This window comes from Triplophysa dalaica, chromosome 24 (assembly GCF_015846415.1).
Source record: "Triplophysa dalaica isolate WHDGS20190420 chromosome 24, ASM1584641v1, whole genome shotgun sequence".
Lineage (NCBI taxonomy): Eukaryota > Metazoa > Chordata > Actinopteri > Cypriniformes > Nemacheilidae > Triplophysa > Triplophysa dalaica.
In genome coordinates, this window is record NC_079565.1 from 14,973,611 (window position 1) to 14,999,048 (window position 25,438).

At 45.0% G+C, this 25,438-nt stretch overlaps 2 protein-coding genes across 5 annotated transcripts; one reads left to right on the forward strand and one right to left on the reverse strand.

The window, feature by feature from the left end:
• The first annotated feature begins 1,107 nt into the window (after positions 1-1,107).
• LOC130414715 (sentrin-specific protease 7-like) lies at positions 1,108-5,381 on the forward strand. The gene is made up of 11 exons (XM_056740717.1): positions 1,108-1,276; positions 2,401-2,437; positions 2,525-2,617; positions 2,697-2,780; positions 3,009-3,092; positions 3,793-3,882; positions 4,031-4,105; positions 4,218-4,371; positions 4,493-4,604; positions 4,858-5,195; positions 5,274-5,381. The coding sequence occupies exons 2-11, from the start codon at positions 2,421-2,423 to the stop codon at positions 5,379-5,381; spliced, it is 1,155 nt and encodes a 384-aa protein (XP_056596695.1). The 5' UTR covers positions 1,108-1,276; positions 2,401-2,420.
• A 259-nt stretch (positions 5,382-5,640) lies between these two features.
• LOC130413949 (uncharacterized) lies at positions 5,641-12,073 on the reverse strand. Of its 4 annotated transcripts, none has more exons than XM_056739511.1 (5): positions 11,884-12,073; positions 7,514-7,626; positions 7,315-7,425; positions 7,020-7,186; positions 5,641-6,888 (listed from the first exon to the last, which is right to left on the reverse strand). In XM_056739511.1, exons 2-5 carry the CDS (start codon positions 7,601-7,603, stop codon positions 6,180-6,182), a joined length of 1,077 nt encoding a protein of 358 aa, XP_056595489.1. In that variant the 5' UTR covers positions 7,604-7,626; positions 11,884-12,073; the 3' UTR covers positions 5,641-6,179. The 4 variants fall into 4 exon arrangements, with proteins under 4 accessions (XP_056595489.1, XP_056595487.1, XP_056595486.1 ...); XM_056739509.1 differs by lacking the exon at positions 11,884-12,073 and adding an exon at positions 7,962-8,344 and having other exon boundaries at positions 5,641-6,885; positions 7,514-7,610; XM_056739508.1 differs by lacking the exon at positions 11,884-12,073 and adding an exon at positions 7,962-8,344 and having other exon boundaries at positions 7,514-7,610.
• Positions 12,074-25,438: the final 13,365 nt, after the last annotated feature.

Consider the following 25,438-nt stretch of genomic DNA (forward strand, 5'->3'; position numbering starts at 1 on the left):
CTTTTATCAATGGCAGTTATGATATTGTTCAGTACCTTGAGCGTGTCTGAGGTGCACCCGTGACCAGCTTGGAAACCAGATTGCACAGCAGAGAAGGTACGATGGGATTTGAAATGGTCAGTGATCTGTTTATTAACCCTGCTTTCGAAGACTTTAGAAAGGCAGGGCAGGATGGAGGTCTGTAACAGTTTGGGTCTAGAGCAGGGGTGTCAAATATACGGCCCCATAAGGCGTCCAATACAGCCCATGGGATGATTTGAAAAATAATACAAATATGATATAAAAGTTTATTTATATTTTTACTTTTAATTAAATAAAGTTTATGACCAGATTTTCGCTGCCATATAATGTTTGGTTTAACTCATTTTTTATTTGATCATTGATCATTTAATTGGGCTTCTACTGGAACCCCTAACAAGCATGTGCATTCTGAAAGGCGCCAAAATTGTTAATAACGTTTCATACAGTAGGCTTAATTGTGGCAAGTACCAGTGATTTTGAAAATGTAAAAAAAAAAGATCTGGAAGGGAAATGGAAGGAGACGTATTAATCGTATTTAATCTGCTCACAAGCCGTGGCTGTGCAAAAAGAGCACAATATTAAACGGCACTATAAGATACATGCAGAGGAATATCTTTTTAATCTTGCATACACTACACTTCCATAATATTAATCCTCAGAGGATTTAGGCTGCATTATTTAGATCAACCGGAAACAGGAACACATCCAACAACAAATGATGTACTTGTTGCATCAAAGAGTGCAGAACAGTACTCTACTCTCAGCCGGATGCAGGATGCAGTTCATGCCCAGACCTGATGGCAGAGCTGAGAATGGGAAGCGATGACCTAACAAGAGCTGAGATGATAGAGCTGGATAAAGAACGCGGCGGCTCGACACGATTTTTCTACAACACTTCAAATGCTATTAGCTTGTTAATGATAATCTTAAATCTATAATTTACCTTATTCGTAAGTTTATTTATTTTTTATCAAGCCTTGTTGTGCAAGCACTGTTGAGCTTGTGCAGAGGCAGCAGCTTTTGCCAGAGGGGAACTGGAATCCCCTGGTTGGGCCTGGGTTCTCCGCACGACCTGATTTTGCCGAGTTCGACGCGTTCCTGGGTCCACAAGGGAGGCCCTTCACCTCCAACGGTTCAACCAATCAGCATCATCAACGTCACCTCGTTGAGTTTGAGCGCCGGTTTTCGTGCAGCGACGGTTTCTGATTTTCGCCTTACAAGACACAGCGCTCCACATTCGTTTGGTGCAGGCAAGGTAAGTTTATAACTTATTGCATTTTAAATCCGCTCCTGCTCAGCATAAGGTTCCTTATTGTTTTATAGTTGTATTATGGTTTGTGTACTGACGCTAGCAATCGCATAGACTGCCATATGAGGCGTTAATCGTCCAAACAATTTTCTATCGCATCTCAATTTCACGATGGATTAACAAGTAACGCCAACACTAGCTAAATGCCCTTATAGAATGTAAATCGGCATCCGAGCCCATAACTGTTTTGCCGCACAGTCCGGGAGTTATTTCCCCGCGATTGTATCACCCGATCTATGTTGCACGTTTTTATTTGTTCATGTGGAAGACGATATTTTTTTTACAAATCTTCACTGATAGAGTTGGATCGATGATAATTGAAACGATAAAATATATTTTGCTGATCTGGGGACAATATTGTGTCGATTCCGAGACATCTTTCACTAAGGTTCGTAATATAAACAATAATTGATCAATGGATTCTACATAAAAGCAGTTGAACTATCATATGCTTGTGTTATTCTAGGGTCATCATATTTCTGTGTTGATCCAGGGTCACCATATGCCTGTGTTGATCCAGGGTCATCATATTTCTGTGTTGATCCAGGGTCACCATATGCCTGTGTTGATCCAGGGTCATCATATTTCTGTGTTGATCCAGGGTCACCATATGCCTGTGTTAATCCAGGGTCACCATATGCCTGTGTTGATCCAGGGTCATCATATTTCTGTGTTGATCCAGGGTCACCATATGCCTGTGTTGATCCAGGGTCACCATATGCCTGTGTTGATCCAGGGTCACCATATGCCTGTGTTGATCTAGGGTCATCATATTTCTGTGTTGATCCAGGGTCATCGTTTGCATGTGTTGATCTAGGGTCATCATATTTCTGTGTTGATCCAGGGTCACCATATGCCTGTGTTGATCCAGGGTCATCGTTTGCATGTGTTGATCTACGGTCATCATATTTCTGTGTTGATCCAGGGTCATCGTTTGCATGTGTTGATCCAGGGTCATCATATTTCTGTGTAAATCAAGGGTCATCATATGCCTGTGTTGTTATATAAACAACAGTTGTTCACAGTATTTCTTTATTGCAAGCGCTAACACCTTTTTCTTTATTCGTAAGAATCACCAGGTCGATTAACAATGGAGGAGAAAAAAGGGTAAATATTTAAATGAAATATTGTCTTCATTTACTAAACCATTAACTGCTGCTCTAATAGTGTGTGGTTTTGTATTTTTCCTTTGAGGGTCTTCGGTGTGCCGTCATTAACAGAAGAATCATTGGTTACATTGAATGATGGAATGTGGCTTGATGACATCGTTATGGACATTCAGTTGAGGTAATTTTGCAGATGTATCTAAAAACTGCACATCATAATAGTCTTATCAATCTCTTTTCTAATTTTTACAAACTTCTAGATCTGTTCATGAAGAATTGGGACCAAATATAAGACGGAAATCTTTGATCTACCCAGTGCACTTTTACACAAAGCTAAAAACTGGGTAGGATTCACTCACGTTACGGAAGACAAAGGGATCATTAGATAAAATAAAAAGTTACTAACACAGCCAGTTTCTATTATGCGTTTGTACATGTTCTATAGACTTGCTCTATAGAATGGGATTTAAAGAAGCCATGTTCTCTCAAAAGTATATTTTAAATTGTATTTAAAAATTTGAATTTTAACCACATGCTTAACCATTTTTACTATGTCATCTTTGCGATTGTAGTGGATACACAGATGTCATCAGATGGACAAAACATGAGGACATTTTTCGCAAGGACTATCTTTTGATAGTTGAAAATGTCCTTGGGTGAGAACTATTGTAGTGGTTATTTTTAATTTTTTGTCGCAAGATTTCAATAGTCCCTTTTCCCATCAATGGACATGGCAACTAAATCAATTTTATATTGTTTCTATTATTTAGATATAATATAATTGACTATTTGTGGGTATGTATGGGTAAACTTTTCAACTATTTTTCATTTTACTACGAACATTTCATTCAAATTCCAAAAGAATAAAGTTTTTGATTATTTTGCAGACAATTTGAAACTGACTAAACTGTCAACATAACAAGCTGTAATGTATTTTGACTTTACAGTATTCAAGATTTGAAAACATGTAGAAATTGGAAATGCTGATTATAGGGAAAAGTCAAGACGTCTCGTAATTTTTCCATGGTTTTACTTTCCTTACATTACAATTGTTTTTAAATGAATATGAGTATACATTCCATGTTCTGCAAATAAATGCAAGTAAAAAAGAAATATGGGAGTAGTTTACAGAATGAAACAAAAATTATCATTTTACATTACAACACATTCGGAAAAAAGTTGAAGATGATTGTTAAATCATACCAACGACTAATTGAATGTACTTTTACTCTAAATGTGGAAATGAAATTATGAAAATAGTTGAAGAAATGACTGTGCCTCTTACTGTATATAGCACATAGGTAATTATAGAAACCTATGTTATTTATATTGTCTATAAATGTTTTTTTTTTTCAGAAATCACTGGAGACTCATGATTGTGTGCTTCCCTGGGAATGAAGAAGTGGAATACATCAAAAGGGGGCGAAGACTGGTACAAAGAAAGAGGTAAATGTTTATTACGTATGGGTAATTAAACCGTAGTTATATTTGTGTAGTTAAATTATGTGCTGTTGCCCATACAATGACTTTATCTCACATTTGTGTTGTGAATCTAAGAGTTCTTAGTCTTTGATCAGTTGCGTTTTACTTTTAGGCCTTGCATTTTAATGTTAGATTCCAGGCCAGTTGAAGTGAGTGATAGCATGGAGGTGTTCCAAAATATTCGAAGGTTGGTTCTGTTGTATATTGTTGTATATATCTACTTATATATATACCCTCTATGGTAAACATAATAAAGCTTTACAACTAAGGTGTCGATTTAATAAAGGTTTCTTTTTCAGTTACTTAACAGAAATGTGGAAAAACAAAAAACAAAAGCCTCGGATATATTCTGCGGATTCTATGCCAGCTCTCAAAGTACAGGTACCTGAACAGCAGGGAAACAGCTCTGAATGTGGCCTATTTGTCCTACTCTATGCAGAGCACTTTCTGAATGTAAGTTTTGAAAGTAATTTTTTTCCTAGATGCTTGTTGGCACTTGGGCGATATTTTTCAGATATATTTTCATATCACAAAAGAAAATGTAACACATTTATGTTTCCTTCCTTACCTGTAGGATCCTCCCAAAGAACTAATCAATGAGCTTGACTGTACATCCTGGTTTACACTGGCCGATGCATTTTCAAAGCGTGCACAGATCAGGGACAAAATGCAAAGTTGTCTAGAAGGTGTAATACTTATTTTTGGAGAACATTGCAAAATCCTGATATAATCATTCAAATTCTAATCCAAATTAATTTTAATCAATTAAAATGGTAAAATAGTAGTTTCTTACAAATTACTTTAAATAGTTTTGGTAGTTTATGGTACACAAGCATAACTTGGTTGTGTTGATGTGGTAGATGGTATGAAACTGATACATTCATTGTAAAAATTGTAATACTGATGATTACCTGATTGATCTGAGTTTTGCATGTGCAGCAGAGGGAGGAGAACCAGAGGAAATCAAAGCAGATGAAGAGGAAAGTGAAGAGCAGCAAAACATTTTTGAGAGAGGGAAAGACGCTGAGGAAAACAAAAGTGAACAGAGAAGGCAAGAGGAAAGCATAGTAAATGAGAAAGTAAAAGAAAATAAAGAGAAAGGAAAAATACATCATGAAAGAGACGAGTCTAGTTCACTTCAGGCAGGAAACTATACAGTGTTGGGAAGGCTGTCAGTTCCAGGCACCAAAAGAAAGTACACAATCACTCAAGATGAATTAAAAAGAAGGATCACTGCAGAAAACATGTCAAACAACATGTTAAGAAGTCTGATTAGGGTTTGTACATTCATTTGATCTGATTTTAATTACAACAAATCATTTGTACTTCATACTTACACATTGGTTTATCAAAAGGTTCGTAAAGAGGATCTCCCAGAGGAGCTCAGAGAACAACGACCAAAAAAACAAAGACTAAAGTTAGCATATTCTCTGCCCTCAGTGAAGGGGAGGCCACAGACTTAGCCCAGGAGCTTGGGGCAATGCTTGGGCGACATGTCACCCTAGATATGAGTACAAGTATTCCAGGTGCTGAGGCAGAGGTTGCAAAGTAGGTTGATTTCCACATACAAGGAGGAAATTTCTATACTTACTACTTACAAATCTATCCATTCACCCTTAATAGGAAAACACTGCGCACTCTCCAGTGCTTGCTTAGGGAAAGACTGGGAGAGGAATCACCTTTTAGTCTGATCACCCATTCATTTGGACCACAAGTTGTAGATGTTGTCATCTCATTTTTAATCAGTCAGTTTAAGTAGATGTGCATTGATTTTATAAAACAAATTCAGACTGTGAACTGTTGTTAAATATCACATGGTTATGCAGCTTAATTTAAATGTAGAGATGACATTACCAGATCAATAGTATTAAACAAGTACATATATACATAAATGTATGAAAAACTTTTCAACAATAGACCTAAACAGAAGTCTCTTTATCTTCATGCTTTTATGTGAAGTTATTACAAAATAAACATGTTTAAATTCTGTTGCAAAATCTTGGATGTCTATCATTTTTGCATTCAACTTTTGTATTTAGCTTTAGTATTTAGCCTTTTAAAATTCTTTCCATATCTCCGTTTCATGTTTTTTGCCCTTTGTGGAAACAATGGTCTTATCTTCCTGGTCAAATCCACATTTATTTCTGTACATGTAGGTCCAGTCTTGCAGCCATTTGTTACAGTGTCGTGTAATTCTTTTATTTGGTGGCAAATGAGCTGGGGAATTGACTGCCATTTTTGCACAGTCTCCAGTATTTCCTTTAACATCTGAATTTCTGTTTTGAGGGGTTTGCAGCAGTGTCCATGTTGACTTGCTGTGATGTGTCCTGATCTATAGTAGCAGCTGTTTTTAACGTGATATCAAATAATTCACATGCCAGGAGAAGGCAAGCACATTTCTCATGATGCGAGTATGTACAACAGGTACACTGAAGTGTTGTTGCTGAAGTGTGGTAAATTCTCTCGTTGCATAAACTTTTTACATCCACCTCTTTAGTGTCAAAGCACAGAACTGAGTAAAGTTTATTTTGCTTAATTACACTAGCATGTGCATTCATTTGAAAATCCAAAGCAGGGAACTTCTGAGAATCATGTTCACGCAGCAAATCAGTAAGTACAAGGTGTTTACATTGATGTCCTCTGATTCCCATTGGGCAGCTACAAAAACTTTCAGATGGACAAACTTTGTAGGTAAGACCAGTGGTTTGTTCTGATGTTACTTCATAAAGGTACATGTCGTTGGATACAAGATTAATGTTATTCTGCCAACCTTTCTCTATCAATCGTGATGCTGAGTGAAGTATTTGTCCTGACTTCAAAGAAACATTGTTCATTCTTCCAACTGCCTGCAAATCTTGAATGGCCTGGAAGTATCCATCTGTCTTCTTGAGGATAATTTTTATAAGATCATCCAGCCTACGGTTCCTAATGCCACCCAAAAACTGATATTTAAGGCGATGGAAAAATCTACTTTGACAAGGAAAGGAAAACAAAATATGTTTTAGTGTGATTGTGTGACCTTGATCTTTTTTAAATACCAAACACTTGTGACTCTATTACTAAACTTTGCATTGTTAATTCATGATGAAGTTAAATAATACCTTTCAACAAGATTGTTTGTATCAGAATCCGCATGGTTGTAGCATCGACCAAAGTCAGACCACATGTTTCCTATTTCCAGCCAGTGATCCTTGAAGTATGAGCAAAGAGCTGGGATATCTTCAAACCTCTTGAGGAATTGTTCAGCTGTTGACTTAAAGTCAAGTTCCTATATTCGAATATTAGAAAAATCATAAGTAATTAGATGTTAAATAAAAAAAATTCCCTAAAATAAAAATACACATGTAAGTATAATAGGGCACAAGAAAACGAAAGGGAATATATCATTTCACATACTGTTGTACAAAGCTTCATCTTTCTGATGAAAGAAACAATTTCTGTCCTGACATCAGTATTTGATAATCCACTAACTCCAGAGTCTGTTTTTGAAAGCCAACGGACAACAGCCTGAAAACAGATACATCTATTACATTATTCGATTTGTGCGCGTGTGTCTGTGTGTAAGTGCATGCATGTATGGAATGGATATACATACTTGCATAACATGATACCAGCACAGAAGGATATCTGACTCTGGAAAGACTCTCCGCAAAGCATTTATCTCACACATGTCCTTGTCCACCATGAAGCACCTTCAGGAAACAAAAACTATAAGGATGAATAAACATCTTATTCAATTTAACTTGTCTCTGTAAATCTTGTAAATATTACACAAACTATAATACTGTGAATAATGTTCTGAATTAAATGTGTACTTCAATTAACAATTGACAGTTTATGACAATCCAACGTAGTAAAAATTTCAGTTGAGTGTATTAAGTAAAGAGACAACCTTGCAATTATATCATGTATTTTAATACCATATCTCTTAATTTATTCACTTATTATAATTTTGATTACAATGTATGTAAAGATGCAAAAATGAAAATTTAAACGTAAAAAGCACTATATAGATTAAACTAAATTTAATAAAATATGAAAACCTTGGTGCAGGACACACTCTCCTAAATTGCTGTAAAGCCAATCCCAGTGTTGACTCTTTTTCATTGCTTGTTACTATAAAGGCAACAGGAACTCCATGGCCATAGTCATCTCTTATAGCCAGTGTATAAAGTGGAAAATTATACTGGTTGACGCAATGAGTGGCATCCAAAAATATAATGTTCTTTCCATGTCGGTTCAGATTATCTCTCATGTTGGGTGTCTGAAGGATAATTATAAGATCATTCTCTTGGGTAAAAGGCTGAAAGAAAACAACATTGTCCTTGCATTGACCAGTTAATAATTGGGCTGAACTAATAGCATCATCTTTATTCAAATGGCTTCTGCGCAGCAAACATGTGCGAATACTCTCAATGTCCTTTGGAGTAACAAAATACTGACGGTTGTTCAAGTCAGTATGTCCACGAGATCTGGACCATTTGTGAGCTTCCAGTAGAATGATATCTGGCTTCACACCCAGTGATATCCATTCTTCAATCTGCTTTCGCAAATCTGGACACACTGCTTGAAAGTGTCCTTCTTTTTCACAAGTTGCATTGTGCCCATTGTGTTCTTTGCTGGTACGTTGCACAATGACTTTGTGGCTCAGCCAATCATCTTTTATCTTAAATGATGTGTAAGCCATACATCCTGCAGTTTTGTAACTTCCATCATTTGGATTCCCTGAACGGATACAGTAAAAAATATAGTATCCTCTATCCTTGTCCTTCTGACTTGCAGAATTTGTGTTCCTAAAAAGGTTCAAAGTTTCAAGTATTTTCTGAATGAACACCTCATGATTTTCTTCCTTCCTCAGAACATGGACATCAACTGTAATATTTTTGTTTTTTCCTCTTTGTCTTTCTTCACTCAACACTGTTTTTCTTATACAATCCTCCATTTCAGTTTACATGCTGTGGAGAAAAAAGGCAGATTAGCCAAGTAAAGATGTCCCTTAATACAAAATTGTATTCTTATTATAATTGTAGAAGAAAGAAATCAATGACTGTATTATAACAAGTGAACTACAAGAAATATGACCCTGAGACAACACAAGAGACACTCCATTTTTATTATTATTATTATTATATAAATTAACTAAGATGAACTATAAAAAATGTCCCTGGGTCGGCACAAGCTACAGGATTTCATTTTAAATTAAGCAGACCATTACACACCCAGATATGGGTATACATGTGTTCACACTGTTTGGAGCCCATTTTGAATGCTGTTATTAATGTATTAATGTAAGCAGACTATTTTAATTAAAATATATATATTCTAATTGAAATGCTGTTGTCTTTTAAAATAAAATAAAATAGTTTAAGAAATATATTTCTTATTTTACCAGAACTTTACTGTAAAATTGTGTAAAAATGTCATGTCATGTCATGCATATGATGACCCTGGATCAACACAGAAATATGATGACCCTGGATCAACACAGAAATATGATGACCCTAGATCAACACATGCAAACGATGACCCTGGATCAACACAAAAATATGATGACCCTGGATCAACACAGAAATATGATGACCCTGGATCAACACAGGCATATGGTGACCCTGGATCAACACAGGCATATGGTGACCCTGGATTAACACAGAAATATGATGACCCTAGATCAACACATGCAAACGATGACCCTGGATCAACACAAAAATATGAAGACCCTGGATCAACACAGAAATATGATGACCCTGGATCAACACAGGCATATGGTGACCCTGGATCAACACAGAAATATGATGACCCTGGATCAACACAGGCTTATGGTGACCCTGGATCAACACAGGCATATGGTGACCCTGGATTAACACAGAAATATGATGACCCTGGATCAACACAGGCATATGGTGACCCTGGATTAACACAGGCATATGGTGACCCTGGATCAACACAGAAATATGATGACCCTGGATCAACACAGAAATATGATGACCCTGGATCAACACAGGCATATGGTGACCCTGGATCAACACAGAAATATGATGACCCTGGATCAACACAGAAATATGATGACCCTAGATCAACACATGCAAACGATGACCCTGGATCAACACAAAAATATGATGACCCTGGATCAACACAGAAATATGATGACCCTGGATCAACACAGGCATATGGTGACCCTGGATCAACACAGGCATATGGTGACCCTGGATCAACACAGGCATATGGTGACCCTGGATTAACACAGAAATATGATGACCCTAGATCAACACATGCAAACGATGACCCTGGATCAACACAAAAATATGATGACCCTGGATCAACACAGAAATATGATGACCCTGGATCAACACAGGCTTATGGTGACCCTGGATCAACACAAAAATATGATGACCCTGGATCAACACAGAAATATGATGACCCTGGATCAACACAGGCATATGGTGACCCTGGATCAACACAGGCATATGGTGACCCTGGATCAACACAGGCATATGGTGACCCTGGATTAACACAGAAATATGATGACCCTAGATCAACACATGCAAACGATGACCCTGGATCAACACAAAAATATGATGACCCTGGATCAACACAGAAATATGATGACCCTGGATCAACACAGGCATATGGTGACCCTGGATCAACACAGGCATATGGTGACCCTGGATCAACACAGGCATATGGTGACCCTGGATTAACACAGAAATATGATGACCCTAGATCAACACATGCAAACGATGACCCTGGATCAACACAAAAATATGATGACCCTGGATCAACACAGAAATATGATGACCCTGGATCAACACAGGCATATGGTGACCCTGGATCAACACAGAAATATGATGACCCTGGATCAACACAGGCTTATGGTGACCCTGGATCAACACAGGCATATGGTGACCCTGGATTAACACAGAAATATGATGACCCTGGATCAACACAGAAATATGGTGACCCTGGATCAACACAGGCATATGGTGACCCTGGATTAACACAGGCATATGGTGACCCTGGATCAACACAGAAATATGATGACCCTGGATCAACACAGAAATATGATGACCCTGGATCAACACAGGCATATGGTGACCCTGGATCAACACAGAAATATGATGACCCTAGATCAACACATGCAAACGATGACCCTGGATCAACACAGGCATATGGTGACCCTGGATCAACACAGGCATATGGTGACCCTGGATCAACACAGAAATATGATGACCCTGGATCAACACAGGCATATGGTGACCCTGGATCAACACAGGCATATGGTGACCCTGGATCAACACAGAAATATGATGACCCTGGATCAACACAGGCATATGGTGACCCTGGATTAACACAGGCATATGGTGACCCTGGATCAACACAGAAATATGATGACCCTGGATCAACACAGGCATATGGTGACCCTGGATCAACACAGAAATATGATGACCCTAGAATAACACAAGCATATGATAGTTCAACTGCTTTTATGTAGAATCCATTGATCAATTATTGTTTATATTACGAACCTTAGTGAAAGATGTCTCGGAATCGACACAATGTTGTCCCCAGATCAGCAAAATATATTTTATCGTTTCAATTATCATCGATCCAACTCTATCAGTGAAGATTTGTAAAAAAAATATCGTCTTCCACATGAACAAATAAAAACGTGCAACATAGATCGGGTGATACAATCGCGGGGAAATAACTCCCGGACTGTGCGGCAAAACAGTTATGGGCTCGGATGCCGATTTACATTCTATAAGGGCATTTAGCTAGTGTTGGCGTTACTTGTTAATCCATCGTGAAATTGAGATGCGATAGAAAATTGTTTGGACGATTAACGCCTCATATGGCAGTCTATGCGATTGCTAGCGTCAGTACACAAACCATAATACAACTATAAAACAATAAGGAACCTTATGCTGAGCAGGAGCGGATTTAAAATGCAATAAGTTATAAACTTACCTTGCCTGCACCAAACGAATGTGGAGCGCTGTGTCTTGTAAGGCGAAAATCAGAAACCGTCGCTGCACGAAAACCGGCGCTCAAACTCAACGAGGTGACGTTGATGATGCTGATTGGTTGAACCGTTGGAGGTGAAGGGCCTCCCTTGTGGACCCAGGAACGCGTCGAACTCGGCAAAATCAGGTCGTGCGGGTTCTCCTGAGGGTTTTTTTCTCGATTGGAGTTTTGGGTTCCTCGCCACCATTTGCATATTGTTTTGCACTATTTGCCTGGCCGGGGGGGCTGCTTTAGAACTTAAAAGTTAGCCATTATTAATATTGCATATAAGATGCATAGAATTTATAGTTCGTTTAATATTTGACCTGTGTTTCTCTCTCCTATGTGTGCTTTCACTGTGCATGTGTGCGAGTGTGTTTGCGTGTGTGCGTCTATGTCAATGTGTGTAAGTATGTATGCATATTGTGTGTGTGGAGCATTTGTATGTATTTCTTTTGTGGTTTTCACCTCTTTCTTGTTTTTACAGGTATATGCCTTTAGTTGTTTTTCTTGTATTCAATGTGTTTCGTGTACAGCTGCTTTGTAACAAAGAAAATTGTAAAAAGCTCTATATAAATAAAGTTGAGTTGAGAATATGATAAATACACTGGAGAGCTCTGAACAGAAAAAGTCAATAATTTAGCTTTAGCCTTGAAAAAAAATGCAATCAATGTTCACAAAAAGAACAGGGATTGATGTTTGCAGATATCAGTCAGTACATGAAAGACAAGGGAAAACCTGTGACTGCGCTGGATGACCCCGAGTGGGTTCGTGATCTTGCTTTTATGGTGGATGTAACTGAGCACTTAAATGTGCTCAATACTAAGATTCAAGTAGGCAACAAATTTGTGCCGAATATAATGATTGCATTCGCACATTTAAGATGAAACTACATCTGTGGGCGAAGCAGCTTTCCCAAGGCAACCCAGCTCATAAAAATCTGTGCACACCGCTCGCGACACAGACAACATGTACAAATACAAAGAAAAAATGATTTGCACACTACTGTAGTAGCATGTGAACTGGGACATGTTTTGTTGTGATTCTCCATGTTGACTGATTTGGGTATATGGAGAGAAATCAATGACATTTTCCTCAGTCTGCAGCATTGGTCTTGTGTAGTGTTTAGTGAACCATTGTATAGTTGCACTTTTTCTGTGTACTTCATTTACATTATTTCAGCATCGTTTCCAGGTCTTCAGTGAACTTGAGACGGAATTCTCTCTCTTATGTTCACCGTTTACTGCGAGCGGAACAGATGAACCGGAGGACCTTCAACTGGAACTAATCGAACTGAAGTGCAGCAAACCTTTGAAAGACAAATTCACAACAGTCACTGAGGATATATTTTACCAACACCTCGAACAGCCGTTCCCCAAAATGAGAGGTGTTGTGTCCAAAATCCTCAGCATCTTCGGGACCACATACGTCTGTGAGCAGGCATTTTCCGTGATGAACATTAAGAAGTCCAATCTGCGCTCTCGACTCCCACACAGACATCTAAATGACATTATGAGAGTGGCAACTGCTCAAAAACTGGTTGCTGATGAGGATGCACTGGTTGAAGAAAAGAGATGTCAGGTGTCAGGAAGCAGGAATTAAATCATAATAATAATATAATATTAATTTTAGAAAGAGCGGGTCCTGATGGTCTAGCCCAGCTGGTTTGTACGTATCCAGTTTTAGCAGCTCTTTCAGAACATCTGCTGTCTGGATTTCAGTGAAGGAGAAGCTGTGGAGGCTTCGATATAGAAACGGCAAAAAAAAATGATTTCCCACAATCTTTGTAATTGCTAGACGGACAATGGATGGTGTAGATTAGCCAGTTTATGTAAACATGTGAAAACGTCTTGGTTACGTATGTAACCTCAGTTCCCTGATGGAGGGAACGAGACGTTGTGTCGAGAACGACAGATGGGGTTCGCCCTTGAGAACCAATCAACTCTGACTACTATAGAAAAGGCCAATGAAATTTGGCGAATGCAATTTGCATGCCGGGCTCCGCCCCCGGAAATCCGGTATAAAAGGAGGCCGGCGTGCAGCATTCACTTACCTTTGTTCTGAAGAGCCTGAGACCTATCAAACTGCAGCAGAATACGATACGTGTTCGTGGCATAAGGGACACAACGTCTCGTTCCCTCCATCAGGGAACTGAGGTTACATACGTAACCAAGACGTTCCCTTTCTGTCGGTCTCTCGACGTTGTGTCGAGAACGACAGATGGGGTTGCCTATGGAAAACGCCACAACGCTGTATCGCGTCACAATCTCTAGCGAAGCGACGGTAACAAGCCTGGGCGTGTCATCTCGAAGCTTTCGTGAGACTGTAACCTTCCAGTGTGGTGGTCGGGGGGTTCCAGAGCTTTCTTGGAGAAAGATGGGTACAGCCCTGACCGGTAACTTTCACGGACGGGGCCTTAGCTCTCTATAGGCGAGAGGCCGTCCAGATCAGTTTACACCGGGTAAGCGCGACTCTTAATCAGAGAAGCGCTACAGAGGCCACCTCCTACCCGTGGGGAGGAATATGGTGGATATAGGTATGGTATCGTCCTTGGAGGAGAACGCATGGAACGTGCGGACTGAGTAGTTAACCGCGAGGTGGAGGCCCACCTGGGGAAGCTCATGGGTTACCAGGAGTGGGAACCATTCTCATGAGGATACATCAGACGGAACAGCCCACGGAGGGGGTGTTACAGACGTCCGGTAGCACTAGGTCCGGTTAGAGCTATCTGTGATAGCTCACATGGTATCCCGGCCTAAGGGGGAAGGCTGCTCTGCCCAGCCAGCCCCCAGGGGGTGCTTGTTTGGTGATGGATGGAATGCCTATTCTTAACCAGTGTCTGGGTAAGAAGGGAGGCTGGTGAGGTACCAGTTTCTTAGCGATGTGTTCGGGTAAGAAGAAAAGGTAAATAGCACACTGACCCAACCTGTTAGAGGGTGGAAAGGTGCTTTCGCAGGCATACGCCTCCCCGGATGCCAGTCCTACATGTCGCCACGCAGGACGTGGGCTGACACCGGGTTTACGCGAAGGTTGTTAACCCTTGCGAAGGTGTTTGGGCATAGCCCAACCCGCAGCTCTACAGATGTCTGCTAGAGAGGCGCTTCTGCCAGTGTCCAGGAGGTGGCTAAACTCCGTGTGGAGTGAGCCCTCACTGCCAATGGGCATGGGAGATTCTGAGATCGGAATGCCGTCGTAACGGCGTCCACGACCCAGTGCGCCAGCCTCTGTTTGGAGACAGCCTTCCCCTTCTGCTGTCCTCCAACAGACACGGAGCTGGTCAGAGCTTCAGAGCTCTGCGTGCGGTCCAGTACGTACTGGACACAACACTAATCGGGTTGGGTCTTCCTCCCCTATGGGGAGCGCCTGCAAGTTCACCACTTGGCCCCGGAGGGAGTAGTGGGAACTTCTTGGGCACGCACCCGGGCCTGGGTCTCAAGATAACGTGAGAGTTTCCAGGGCCGAGTTTAAGGCAATCCAGGGACACGGAGGATGCTCTGTGGTCCCCTACCCTCTTGAAGGAAGTGAGCGCCGTCAGGAGGGCCGTCTTACTCTATGAGGAAGATCGGAACCTCCGAGGGGCTCTTTGGGGGGCCCTGAGGCTCCCCAGGACCACTTAGGGTCCCAAGAGGGTATGGAGCGGAGATGAGGCGGATTCCGCCCTCTCGCTGCTTAGGAACCTGGTGACCAGGTCGTGTTGCCCTAGAAACTTTCCACCGACTGAGTCGTGATGAGTGGCAATAGCGACTACATACACTTTCAGTGTGGAAGGGAGATGTTAGTCTCCAGTCTCGTGAGGAGGGGAACACAATCCTGATCAAGCACCTCAGTGGGTCTTTCTCGTTGAGAAAGACACCAGGACGAGAAGAGGCACCGTCTAGAGGCGTGTAACCGCCTAGTAGATGGGGCCCTAGCCTGGGTGATGGTCTCAGCCGTATAGGGGGAGTAGCCATCTTAGGATCTTCTCGTCCCGTCTAGAGACCAGACATGGGTGTTCCAGAGGTCTGATCTGGGATGCCAGAACGTGTCCTTCCCCTGAGAGAGCAGGTCCTCTGTCAGGGGAATGGTTCAGGGGGAGTCGCTGTCCAGAGCATCGGCTCTGAGGCCAAGTGCGGTTAGACCGGTGTGGTGTAACCAATAACACTTGGTGCTCCTGCTCCCTGACCTTGCACAGAGTCTGTACAAGAAGGCTCCTGGGGGGGGAAGGTGTGCTTCCGCCCATCCCGCGGCCAGCTGTGCGCAAGGATATCCGTGCCGAGGGCAGGGACTATCAAGCGGGCAAATGGTGGTGTTACGGGAGGTGAACAGGTTTTACCTGGGCCTACCCGAACAGCCTCCAAATGAGCTGGACTGCACGGGGGTGGAGTCGCCACTCTCCACGAGGCATAAACTGGCGAGAAAGCACGTCGGCTGTCTAGTTCAGTTTGCCCGGGGTGTGTGGCCTCAACTCGAGGGGTATTAGCCCGCGAGGACGCCATGTGTCCCAGGAGCCTCTGAATTGTTTCAGGGGGACCGCTGTCTGCCTAAAATGTTCATTTCAGACAGTTCAACACTGGTTGGGCACAACTGCGGACAGGTGTGCCGACATGGTGACAGAGTTGAGTTCCATACCGAGAAAGAGGATGCTCTGCACTGGGGAGAGCTTGCCCCTCTCTTGGTTGACCTGGAGTCCCAATCGACCTAGGTGCCGGAGCACCAGGTCCCTTTGTGTACATAACAGATCTCGCGAGTGTGCCAAGATAGGCCAGTCGCTGAGATAGTTTAGTACCCGCTCGCCTTCCTCCTCTCAGGGAGAAAGGGCGGTCAGGGACAGACCGAAAGGGAGGACTCTGTACTGATATGCCCGCCTCTCGCACGCGAACCGTGGGAACGGCCGGTGTCGAGGAGGATCGAGACATGAAAGTAAGCGTCCTTCAGGTCGATTGCCACGAACCAATCCTGACACCTCATAGATGTCAGGACGCGCCTCTGTGTGAGCACCCTGAATGGCAGCTTGTGAAGGTGCTCTGTTCAGGGTACGCAGCCTTTGGGGGCAACCCGCCGTCTTTCTTGGGAACGATGAAGTGCGGGTGGTGACCCACTGAACATCTTGGTTTTGAGGGACGAACTCGATGCCTGTTTTGCCAGAAGGGTGGTGACCTCTACCCGAAGTACGGAGGCGTCCCTGCCTCTGACAGAGGGAGAGATGATGCCCCGAAACTTGGGTGAGTCTCTGGCGAACTGGATCGAGTAACCAAGACGGACCGCCCTCATTAGCCAGCGAGACAGTGTGGGCAGCTCTCGAGCTCCCAGGGACTGTGACAGGGTGACCAAGGGGACGGTCTGCTTCATCATTCCCACAGGGGGTGGTTCGTCGGCTGGCGGAGCTAACCATGTCGCGGGGAGTCCCCGGAGGGAAGGTTTTTGCTCCGCCTGCTTACCTGCCTGGCGGGACAACGGCACGCACTGTCGGTTTGAGAGTGGTGACGGCTGTCGTATGTGTACGACCTCACGCCTCGCCAGGGTGTGAGGTCGGTTCGCCGAGCACAGTCCAGTGGAGTGTGCGATCGGCTGCAAGTAAACCCGGGGAGAACAGAAAACTCAGTGAGTAAGTGGGCGCCAAGCCCTAACAAGGGCCCGGCTTTGGTGACGAGGCAGGAGTCGTCCCGTACCGACCGATCAGAGCCGTGGCTGTGAAGGTTCGGGCCCGATGTTGTTCTCCCTGGGGTCTTCCAGTCAGTGTCCCTTCTCGCGAGGAGGTTGCTGACGGGGTGGAGGTTTCCCCCTCGACCTCTGCTTCCGGGGTGCCGCCTGTGGGGGCACAGGAACCGGAGCCGATGTCGAAAGGGTCCTGGGTTGCAGGGAAGCAGACGTCACGTGAGATCTCGGAGGCCTGTAGGCGGCCGAGTCGCGGCGTGAAAAAAATGTGGTTAATTGCCACTGTCTGCTTCGCCGTCAAAAAACTGCTGAGCGCAGTCCTCGACGGTGTTACCAACAACCCACCCTGCGAGATGAGTGCATCAAGAAAGCGGACTTCCTTGCTGTCACTCTTCTGCACAAGGTATAGCCGGGGGTGTCTCTCCTGGACCACTACCGTGGACATCGTCCGACCCAGGGCCCGTGCCGCCGCCTTAGTCGCCCGTAGAGCGCTGTCAGCGGTGGCACGGAGATCCTGCATTATACCCGGGTCGGCCTTACCCTCGTGGAGCCCTCTCAACGCCCTGGCCTGGCGGACCTGCAGGATGGCCAAGGCATAGAGAGAGGAGGCAGCCTGGCCCGCAACCTCGCAAGCTTTCGACACCAGTGATGCCGAAGTCTTACGTGCTTTGGACGGTAGGAGTGGTCGATCCCCCCCCAGGTGGTAGCCGTCCGCGGCACAGGTGCACCGCAGGCGGACGTTCCACCCGGGGGATCTCGACGCAGTCCTTGGCTGCCTCACCATCGAGGGAAGTAAGGGAGCCGGAGCTGGTTTCACTGGAACGGTCCGTGAGTGGAGCGTTCCAAGTTTTACACAGCTCCTCATGCACCTCCGGGAAAAACATGGCACCCGGGGTGGGCGCGGTTTGCACCGCGCACCGACCTCGGGAACCACGTATCCCCGGGTTAGCACGGATGACATCACTTCTGCTTCCTCCTGAACTCGACCGCTGGGGGTGGAGTTTGGATTCGGCAGAGTCGGATGCCAGTCTCCCTCCGATGCTGCGAGCGACATCTCATCTACGTCACACATCGTTTCCGAGTGTGTGCGTGAGGATCCGGACGGTATGCCACCGCCGGTTGGGGAACGTTCAGAAGAGCGAATCGGGGTGCGATCGGCCCGTAAGCACTTGGCTGGCGGGTTTACGTTCGCAGAGTTCCCCGTATCACTAACGCTGCTAACGTGGGTGGTCATCGGGGCCGTAGCCACAGATGTCACAGCCCGGGTAGCAGACGAAATGGTGGCTGGTTCCCGTAGGAAGACAGCCACCCGTGACCGCAACTTCTGAATGACAATCTGCCCGCAGTGCAGGCAGATGTGTCAACGAACGCTGCTTCAGTGTGCTGGACGCCCAGACACCTAATGCAGCGATCGTGTCCATCCCCCTCCTCGATGAGGGTGCCGCACCCAAGAGAACAGCGGGACATGCCGCGCTGGAGAATGCTCAGTCAGTCCTGAAAAGGACTTTTAGAAAAAATCTCTAACACCTCCGGAACCGCCGAGACGCCCAGGGGAAGGTCGCTGCAGGAAGGGACGATCCGCTGTAACACGTCGTAGCACCAGCGTGTAGTTGTAGAGGATTGAATCCTGAGTTGTACTCATGAGCGATGGCTCTGAAGAACAAAAGGTAAGTGAATGCTGCACGCCGGCCTCCTTTTATACCGGATTTCCGGGGGCGGAGCCCGGCATGCAAATTGCATTCGCCAAATTTCATTGGCCTTTTCTATAGTAGTCAGAGTTGATTGGTTCTCAAGGGCGAACCCCATCTGTCGTTCTCGACACAACGTCGAGAGACCGACAGAAAGGGAACAGGTTTATTTATACACTAAAAAATGGTTCCTTTAGGTTCTATATAGAACCCTTTGGTTCTGTACTTGGCAAATAGAACCTTTTACCAAATAAAATGTTATGTGTAGAACCCTTGGAGGGCAAAGAAACTTCTTAATAAAATGGTCCTATAATTCATGTTTTGTGACTGAAGTGTAAACTAAAGATTACACAATAATTATAGTCTTACACAACAAATTTTGTCAAAAAGGAGAGTGACTGCTGTGAGTCAACAAATATTAATATTGTATTATAATTGTAAAATAAAGTGTACTGATTATTTTCTGTCAGCTTTTTTATGCAAGCATGACATTTCCTAATACATTATATTTTGCCTTTTTGGTGAATAATTTTGTATAACCAGGTGTTTTCTTTATTTTGTATCATACCACATTATCAATTAATTTAACCCGAAGGGGGCATCAAAAACAAATAATCGCAAAATGCCCTCTGGTGCCGTAAATGTGTTGCACCTCCTTGAATTCCTGTTTGTGGATTGGCGAAGATGAACCTCGAGACAGTGAAAGTTTTCTTACAAAATGGGAAGTCTGACATTTCATACCATCGGGTAAGTCAAGTTTTTACCTTTTTTTTAAACCATATTGCTGAAATATTTAGTTTAATCAGTTAACATTCCTATTTGTTAGAGTAGCCCTAGTGTTAAATAGTGATACTAGATGCTAAATGGATAATATTTACGTTACCTCAGTTAAAAGTACTACCAACGTTAGTATATAATACTGCCTGCTGTTCTTCCCTTCAGCTCTATATCTCCTTGTTGGTTGGGTTAAAACAGTGGTTCTCAACTCCAGAAGCTGGGACTGGAGTTGAGAACCACTGGGTTAAAGGATAGACTGTAGGATAGACTCTAAAGGATAGACTTTTATTTTTTCCTGACGGAGAGAGATCTAGTGAAACTGGACTCAAAGTTTAGATCTGTAAGATCTACAAGCCATATCTCATAGTTGGATCTATCAAGGGACTAAGAAAAGTTTTATATGTTCGAAAAAAACTTTCCGAAGCCTGTACGAACGCTGGGGGAGTATTTCGATCACAAAAATACTACGTAATATGCCCATCTCATTTTCTGACAAGTTGACCATGTTAAGCATGAGAAGACAGCACGTTTAAAATTGTAAAGAAGTCAGAATGCATGACACATTGTTGCAGGGCCGCTATAACAAGTGTAGAAGTTCTTAACTTTGGGCAGCGGCCAGCAAGTTCCATTTTCATTCTGTCTGGCTCCTCCAACACTGATCAAACTTAACTGCCTGCCTGTCACTTTTCATTATTCCAGAACATTTAGATTAGCTTGTTCACGATTGTTTTATTAGGGTTGGAGCTAGAAATTGGACGCTGCTTGCCACAGCTGAGAACTTCCCTCCGGTCTGCATTAAAGCTGTATGATTGCAGTAGACAGTGTACACATTTTATTAATACAGAAAAGGTTCTTAAAAAATGCTAATGACAGCAGGGAACACTGTAGAAAACAAACAAATTTGAATGTATAACACAAGAAAACAAAACAAAAGCAAATAACCGCAGGGCCTCTGCGAGAAATCAAAAAGTAATTAATACCAAATCAACTTCAGACACACAATAAACCAAAATAACTAATAACAAAACTCCTTATAAAAATAAAATAAAATAATCATCAGGTTCATGTACCAGTTACCTATATGCAATCCACAAATAGCTCTACAATGCAGGTACTTGGTCCAATGAGGCACGCATGCAACTCACAGTAAATGAAACAAACACAACAGAACATAATCGTACATAAACCAATAATTTCAGAAAGACGAAACAAAAAGGAAAAGAAAGAAAGGCTCATGAAGATTAACGTCTGGGTTCTTTGCAGACGTACTGTGACGAGTCTCCCTTAGCACAATCAGCGTCGCCATGGAAACAGAGGGTTTCATTGAGGCGCAGCTGCCGGTCGTTAGGAAATAATGAGAGGCAGCATAAAAGCCTGACAAACCCAAAGCAGAGAGGGGTACGACTCCATGGTATGCAGGCTTTAACGTGTCTCTTCCCTTTTCGTAAGCAGGCTCGGACTAACGACCGGCAGTTCGCCTTGGGATCGAGTCACACAGGAACACGGGGAAGAACACACACCAGCTGGAGATCACCACGAGCTTTACGAGCTCACCTCACCTCTAAACCTCCCGGACCGAAGTCACCCAGTCACGGACACCTGGGAGATCCTTCACGGCCACGGGAACACATATTCCTTTAAATAAATTCCCCTCCGGGGTGTGTGTGTTTAAGTTCTGGTGTACGTGTCATTTCTCCACCCGCCACACTGGTGGAGAATGCGGGCATATTGGTGAGAAAACGACACGTACCAAACCATTAACAACTCTTTTCGTGGTTTGTTTTTCCAGATCGGTTCTCTCTCCTATCACCTCTGAATTATGGAAGACCTTGCCCGTCGACTCACGGAGATCAGTGTACGACAGCAACAGCTGGTCGAGGTTCTCACCACGAGACAAGACCGTACTGAGCGGGCCATGGAGAAAATGAGTGAGTGTATAGCAGCGCGGGTACCGTTACCAGAGGATCGGACCAATGCTCACCGTCTGCTAACCAAGTTGACCGAGCAAGATGATGTGGAAGCATACCTTCATCTGTTTGAGGTCATCGCGACTCGGGAGGGCTGGACTCGGGCAAATTGGGCGAAAATCCTTGCTCCATTCCTCGCGGGAGAGGCCCAACGTGCATACTACGCTCTACCGACTCCCGCCAATGAAGACTATGATACCCTCAAGGCGGAAATCATGGCCCGAGTAGGATTATCTCCGATTAGTGCGGCCCAGAAGTTTTTTCAGTGGACGTACGAGGAGCAGCTCCCGGTGAGACACCAAGCCACACAACTTTCAAGGATTGCTCACCTATGGTTATTGGCGGACAACCCCTCGGCATCTCAAGTGGCCGAAAGGGTGGTAGTGGACCGTCTCCTAAGAGCCCTCCCTAGACGTCTACGCCACGCCGTTGGCATGCGAGGACCCACCACCATGAAGGAAATGGTGGAGTCGGTAGAGCTTGCCGAGGCATCAGCAGGCCGTGAGGTAGGAGAGAGAACAGGACCACCACCCCGGAGAATGACCCCGCCATGGCGACCATCGGAGGGCACCTCTCGACCAGGCAACAGACCGGCAAATCTTAACCCAGAGGACGAACCCATGCCTACAGACCGAACCCAACTAAGCGCTCGCTCCTGGCTGTCGGGATGTGGACAACACGGACCCACCCTCCCTGGAGCTCCCAGAAGAATTGTCCACATTAACGGTCAGGCTATAACCGCCACCCTAGACTCGGGGAGTTCGGTAACGCTGGCCCAACCAGGAGTCCTTCCGGCTCAAGCTAAGAAGACTACAAGAATACCAGTCATGTGCGTCCACGGCGATATTCGACAAGTCCCAAGCTACCGAATTACATTGTCTACTCAACAAGGAGCCTGGGAGATGGATGTAGGAGAGGTCGAAGACCTTCCAGTGCCAATATTGCTGGGCCGGGACTATCCTGCGTTTGACCAGCTGCTGGCGGCATCCTACAAGAACGCCGATAAGGGGATGGGTCGTCGCCACCGTCGCCAACGACCGAAGCCGAAGGAACACCGAAAGGCGCTACTGGCTACGGAAAGCGAAAGGGAGGGTAAGTGTTCAGACCCTAACCTCTTCTCTACACTATTCCAGCAGATAACCGGAGGAGGATCCTTTGGTAAGGAACAGAGAGAGGATGACCGGCTGAGGAACTGCTGGAACCAAGTGAGGATGGTAGAAGAGGAGGTTCGATTACCGGGTCCCCACCCCCTCCCGTACTTCATTGTCCGGAACGGTCTGTTGTACTGTGTCGCACAAAGACGGGGGGAGGAGAAACATCTACTGGTGGTACCGAAGGGGAAGACTGATACTATCTTAGAACTGGCACACACCCACCCCATGGCCGGCCACCTGGGACCCGCCAATACAACGCAACGTATTCGAGACCGATTCCATTGGCCCGGCCTGGAAGCCGAGGTCAAGAGGTATTGCCAGGCCTGCCCAGTGTGCCAGAAGACTTCCCCTAAGAAACCTCCCCCCAGTCCCCTCATTCCATTACCCATCATCGAGGTGCCCTTCGAACGTGTGGGAATGGACCTGATAGGACCGCTGCCTAAGTCTGCCCGGGGACATGAACACATCCTAGTCATTGTCGATTACGCCACCCGGTATCCGGAAGCCATACCGCTGAGGAAGGCCACCTCTAAGGCCATTGCGAAGGAGCTATTTCTTCTTTTCAGCCGGGTGGGTATCCCCTCGGAGATCCTGACTGACCAGGGGACTCCATTTATGTCCCGGTTGATGGCAGACCTCTGCCACCTACTCCAGGTGAAACAACTCCGCACCTCAGTTTATCACCCTCAGACAGACGGCTTGGTGGAGAGGTTCAACCAAACCTTGAAGAGGATGCTGAGGCGGGTGGTGGCAGAGGATGGGCGCGACTGGGACCTTATGCTCCCGTACGTGCTCTTTGGAGTGAGGGAAGTACCCCAAGCATCCACTGGATTCACACCCTTTCAACTGCTGTTCGGCCGACAGCCAAGAGGACTACTAGATGTTGCCAAAGAAGCCTGGGAACATCAACCAGCCCCGCACCGAACCCTCATTGAGCATGTACAGGAAATGAAGACGCGGATAGACCGAGTGATGCCCTTGGTCCGGGAACACCTCTCCGAGGCCCAGCGTGCCCAACGAAGGTGGTATGACCGGACTGCACAGCCTCGAGAGTTCGTACCTGGGGATCGAGTGATGTTACTTCTCCCAACGGCGACTTCTAAATTTCTGGCATCCTGGAAGGGACCATATAATGTCGTCGAGAGGCTGGGGCCGGTCAACTACCGGATCCGTCAACCGGGACGCCGCAAGGAGGACCAGTTATACCATGTCACTTGTTGAAGAAATGGGTAGCACCACCGACCCAGACGGCGGCATTTGCGGAGTCAGGACCACCGGAAATACCCATGGGGGAACATCTATCAGCCCTTCAAAAACAAGACCTCAGGTCCCTGGTCAGTCAGTTTGAGGACGTTTTCTCCGAGAGGCCCGGGCAGACAAGGATTATTCAGCATGAGATTCGGACACCCCCCGGTCTCATAGTCAGGCAGCGTCCTTATCGGGTCCCTGAGGCTCGTCGGCTGGCGATAGAGGAGGAGATCACCAGGATGAGGCAGTTGGGGGTTATAGAGGCATCCCGCAGCCCTTGGTCGAGCCCTATTGTGATGGTTCCCAAGCCCGACGGCACCCTCCGTTTTTGTAATGATTTTCGTCGATTGAACGAGGTATCTAGTTTTGATGGGTACCCCATGCCCCGGGTGGATGAGCTTCTGGAGCGTCTGGGAAAGGCCCGGTATATCTCCACCTTGGACTTGACGAAAGGGTACTGGCAGGTACCTCTGGCTCCAGAAGCTAGGGAAAAGACAGCCTTCAGTACGCCCTCTGGACACTGGCAGTACCGGGTACTACCGTTTGGGCTCCATGGGGCCCCTGCCACGTTCCAGAGGATGATGGATGTCCTTATACGTCCTCACCAAGCATATGCCGCGGCCTACATAGATGATCTAGTCATCCACTCGGAGGCATGGACCACATAGATAGATTACGGAGGGTACTGGTCGACTTAAGGAAGGCAGGGTTGACGGCGAACCCACGGAAGTGTCACCTGGGGCTCGACGAGGCTCAGTACCTGGGTTTTCGAGTGGGAAGGGGTCTGATCCAACCCCAAGAGAGAAAGGTGGAGGCGGTCAAGAAAGCCCTCCGACCTCAGAATAAGACCCAGGTACGAGCCTTTCTGGGGCTGGCGGGATACTACAGATGCTTCATCCCCAACTTCTCATCAATCGCCAGCCCCCTGACCGACCTGACCAAAAAGGGACAGCCGGAGAAGATTCTATGGACGGCAGAAGCGAATCAAGCCTTTCGAGCCCTGAAGGAGGCTCTCTCGTCGTCCCCAATACTTCATGCTCCCGACTATAGC

Excerpts from the sequence above, each read along its gene's own strand:
- LOC130414715 (XM_056740717.1), top strand. Across the intron at positions 3,883-4,030 it reads AGACTGGTACAAAGAAAGAG|GCCTTGCATTTTAATGTTAG; the intron begins GTAAATGTTTAT and ends TTTTACTTTTAG. Across the intron at positions 5,196-5,273 it reads TGTTAAGAAGTCTGATTAGG|GTTCGTAAAGAGGATCTCCC; the intron begins GTTTGTACATTC and ends GTTTATCAAAAG.
- LOC130413949 (XM_056739508.1), bottom strand. The coding sequence starts at position 8,173 with ATGAGAGATAATCTGAACCGACATGGAAAGAACATTATATTTTTGGAT. Across the intron at positions 7,611-7,961 it reads AGAGTGTGTCCTGCACCAAG|GTGCTTCATGGTGGACAAGG; the intron begins GTTTTCATATTT and ends TGTTTCCTGAAG. Across the intron at positions 7,426-7,513 it reads GCTGGTATCATGTTATGCAA|GCTGTTGTCCGTTGGCTTTC; the intron begins GTATGTATATCC and ends ATCTGTTTTCAG.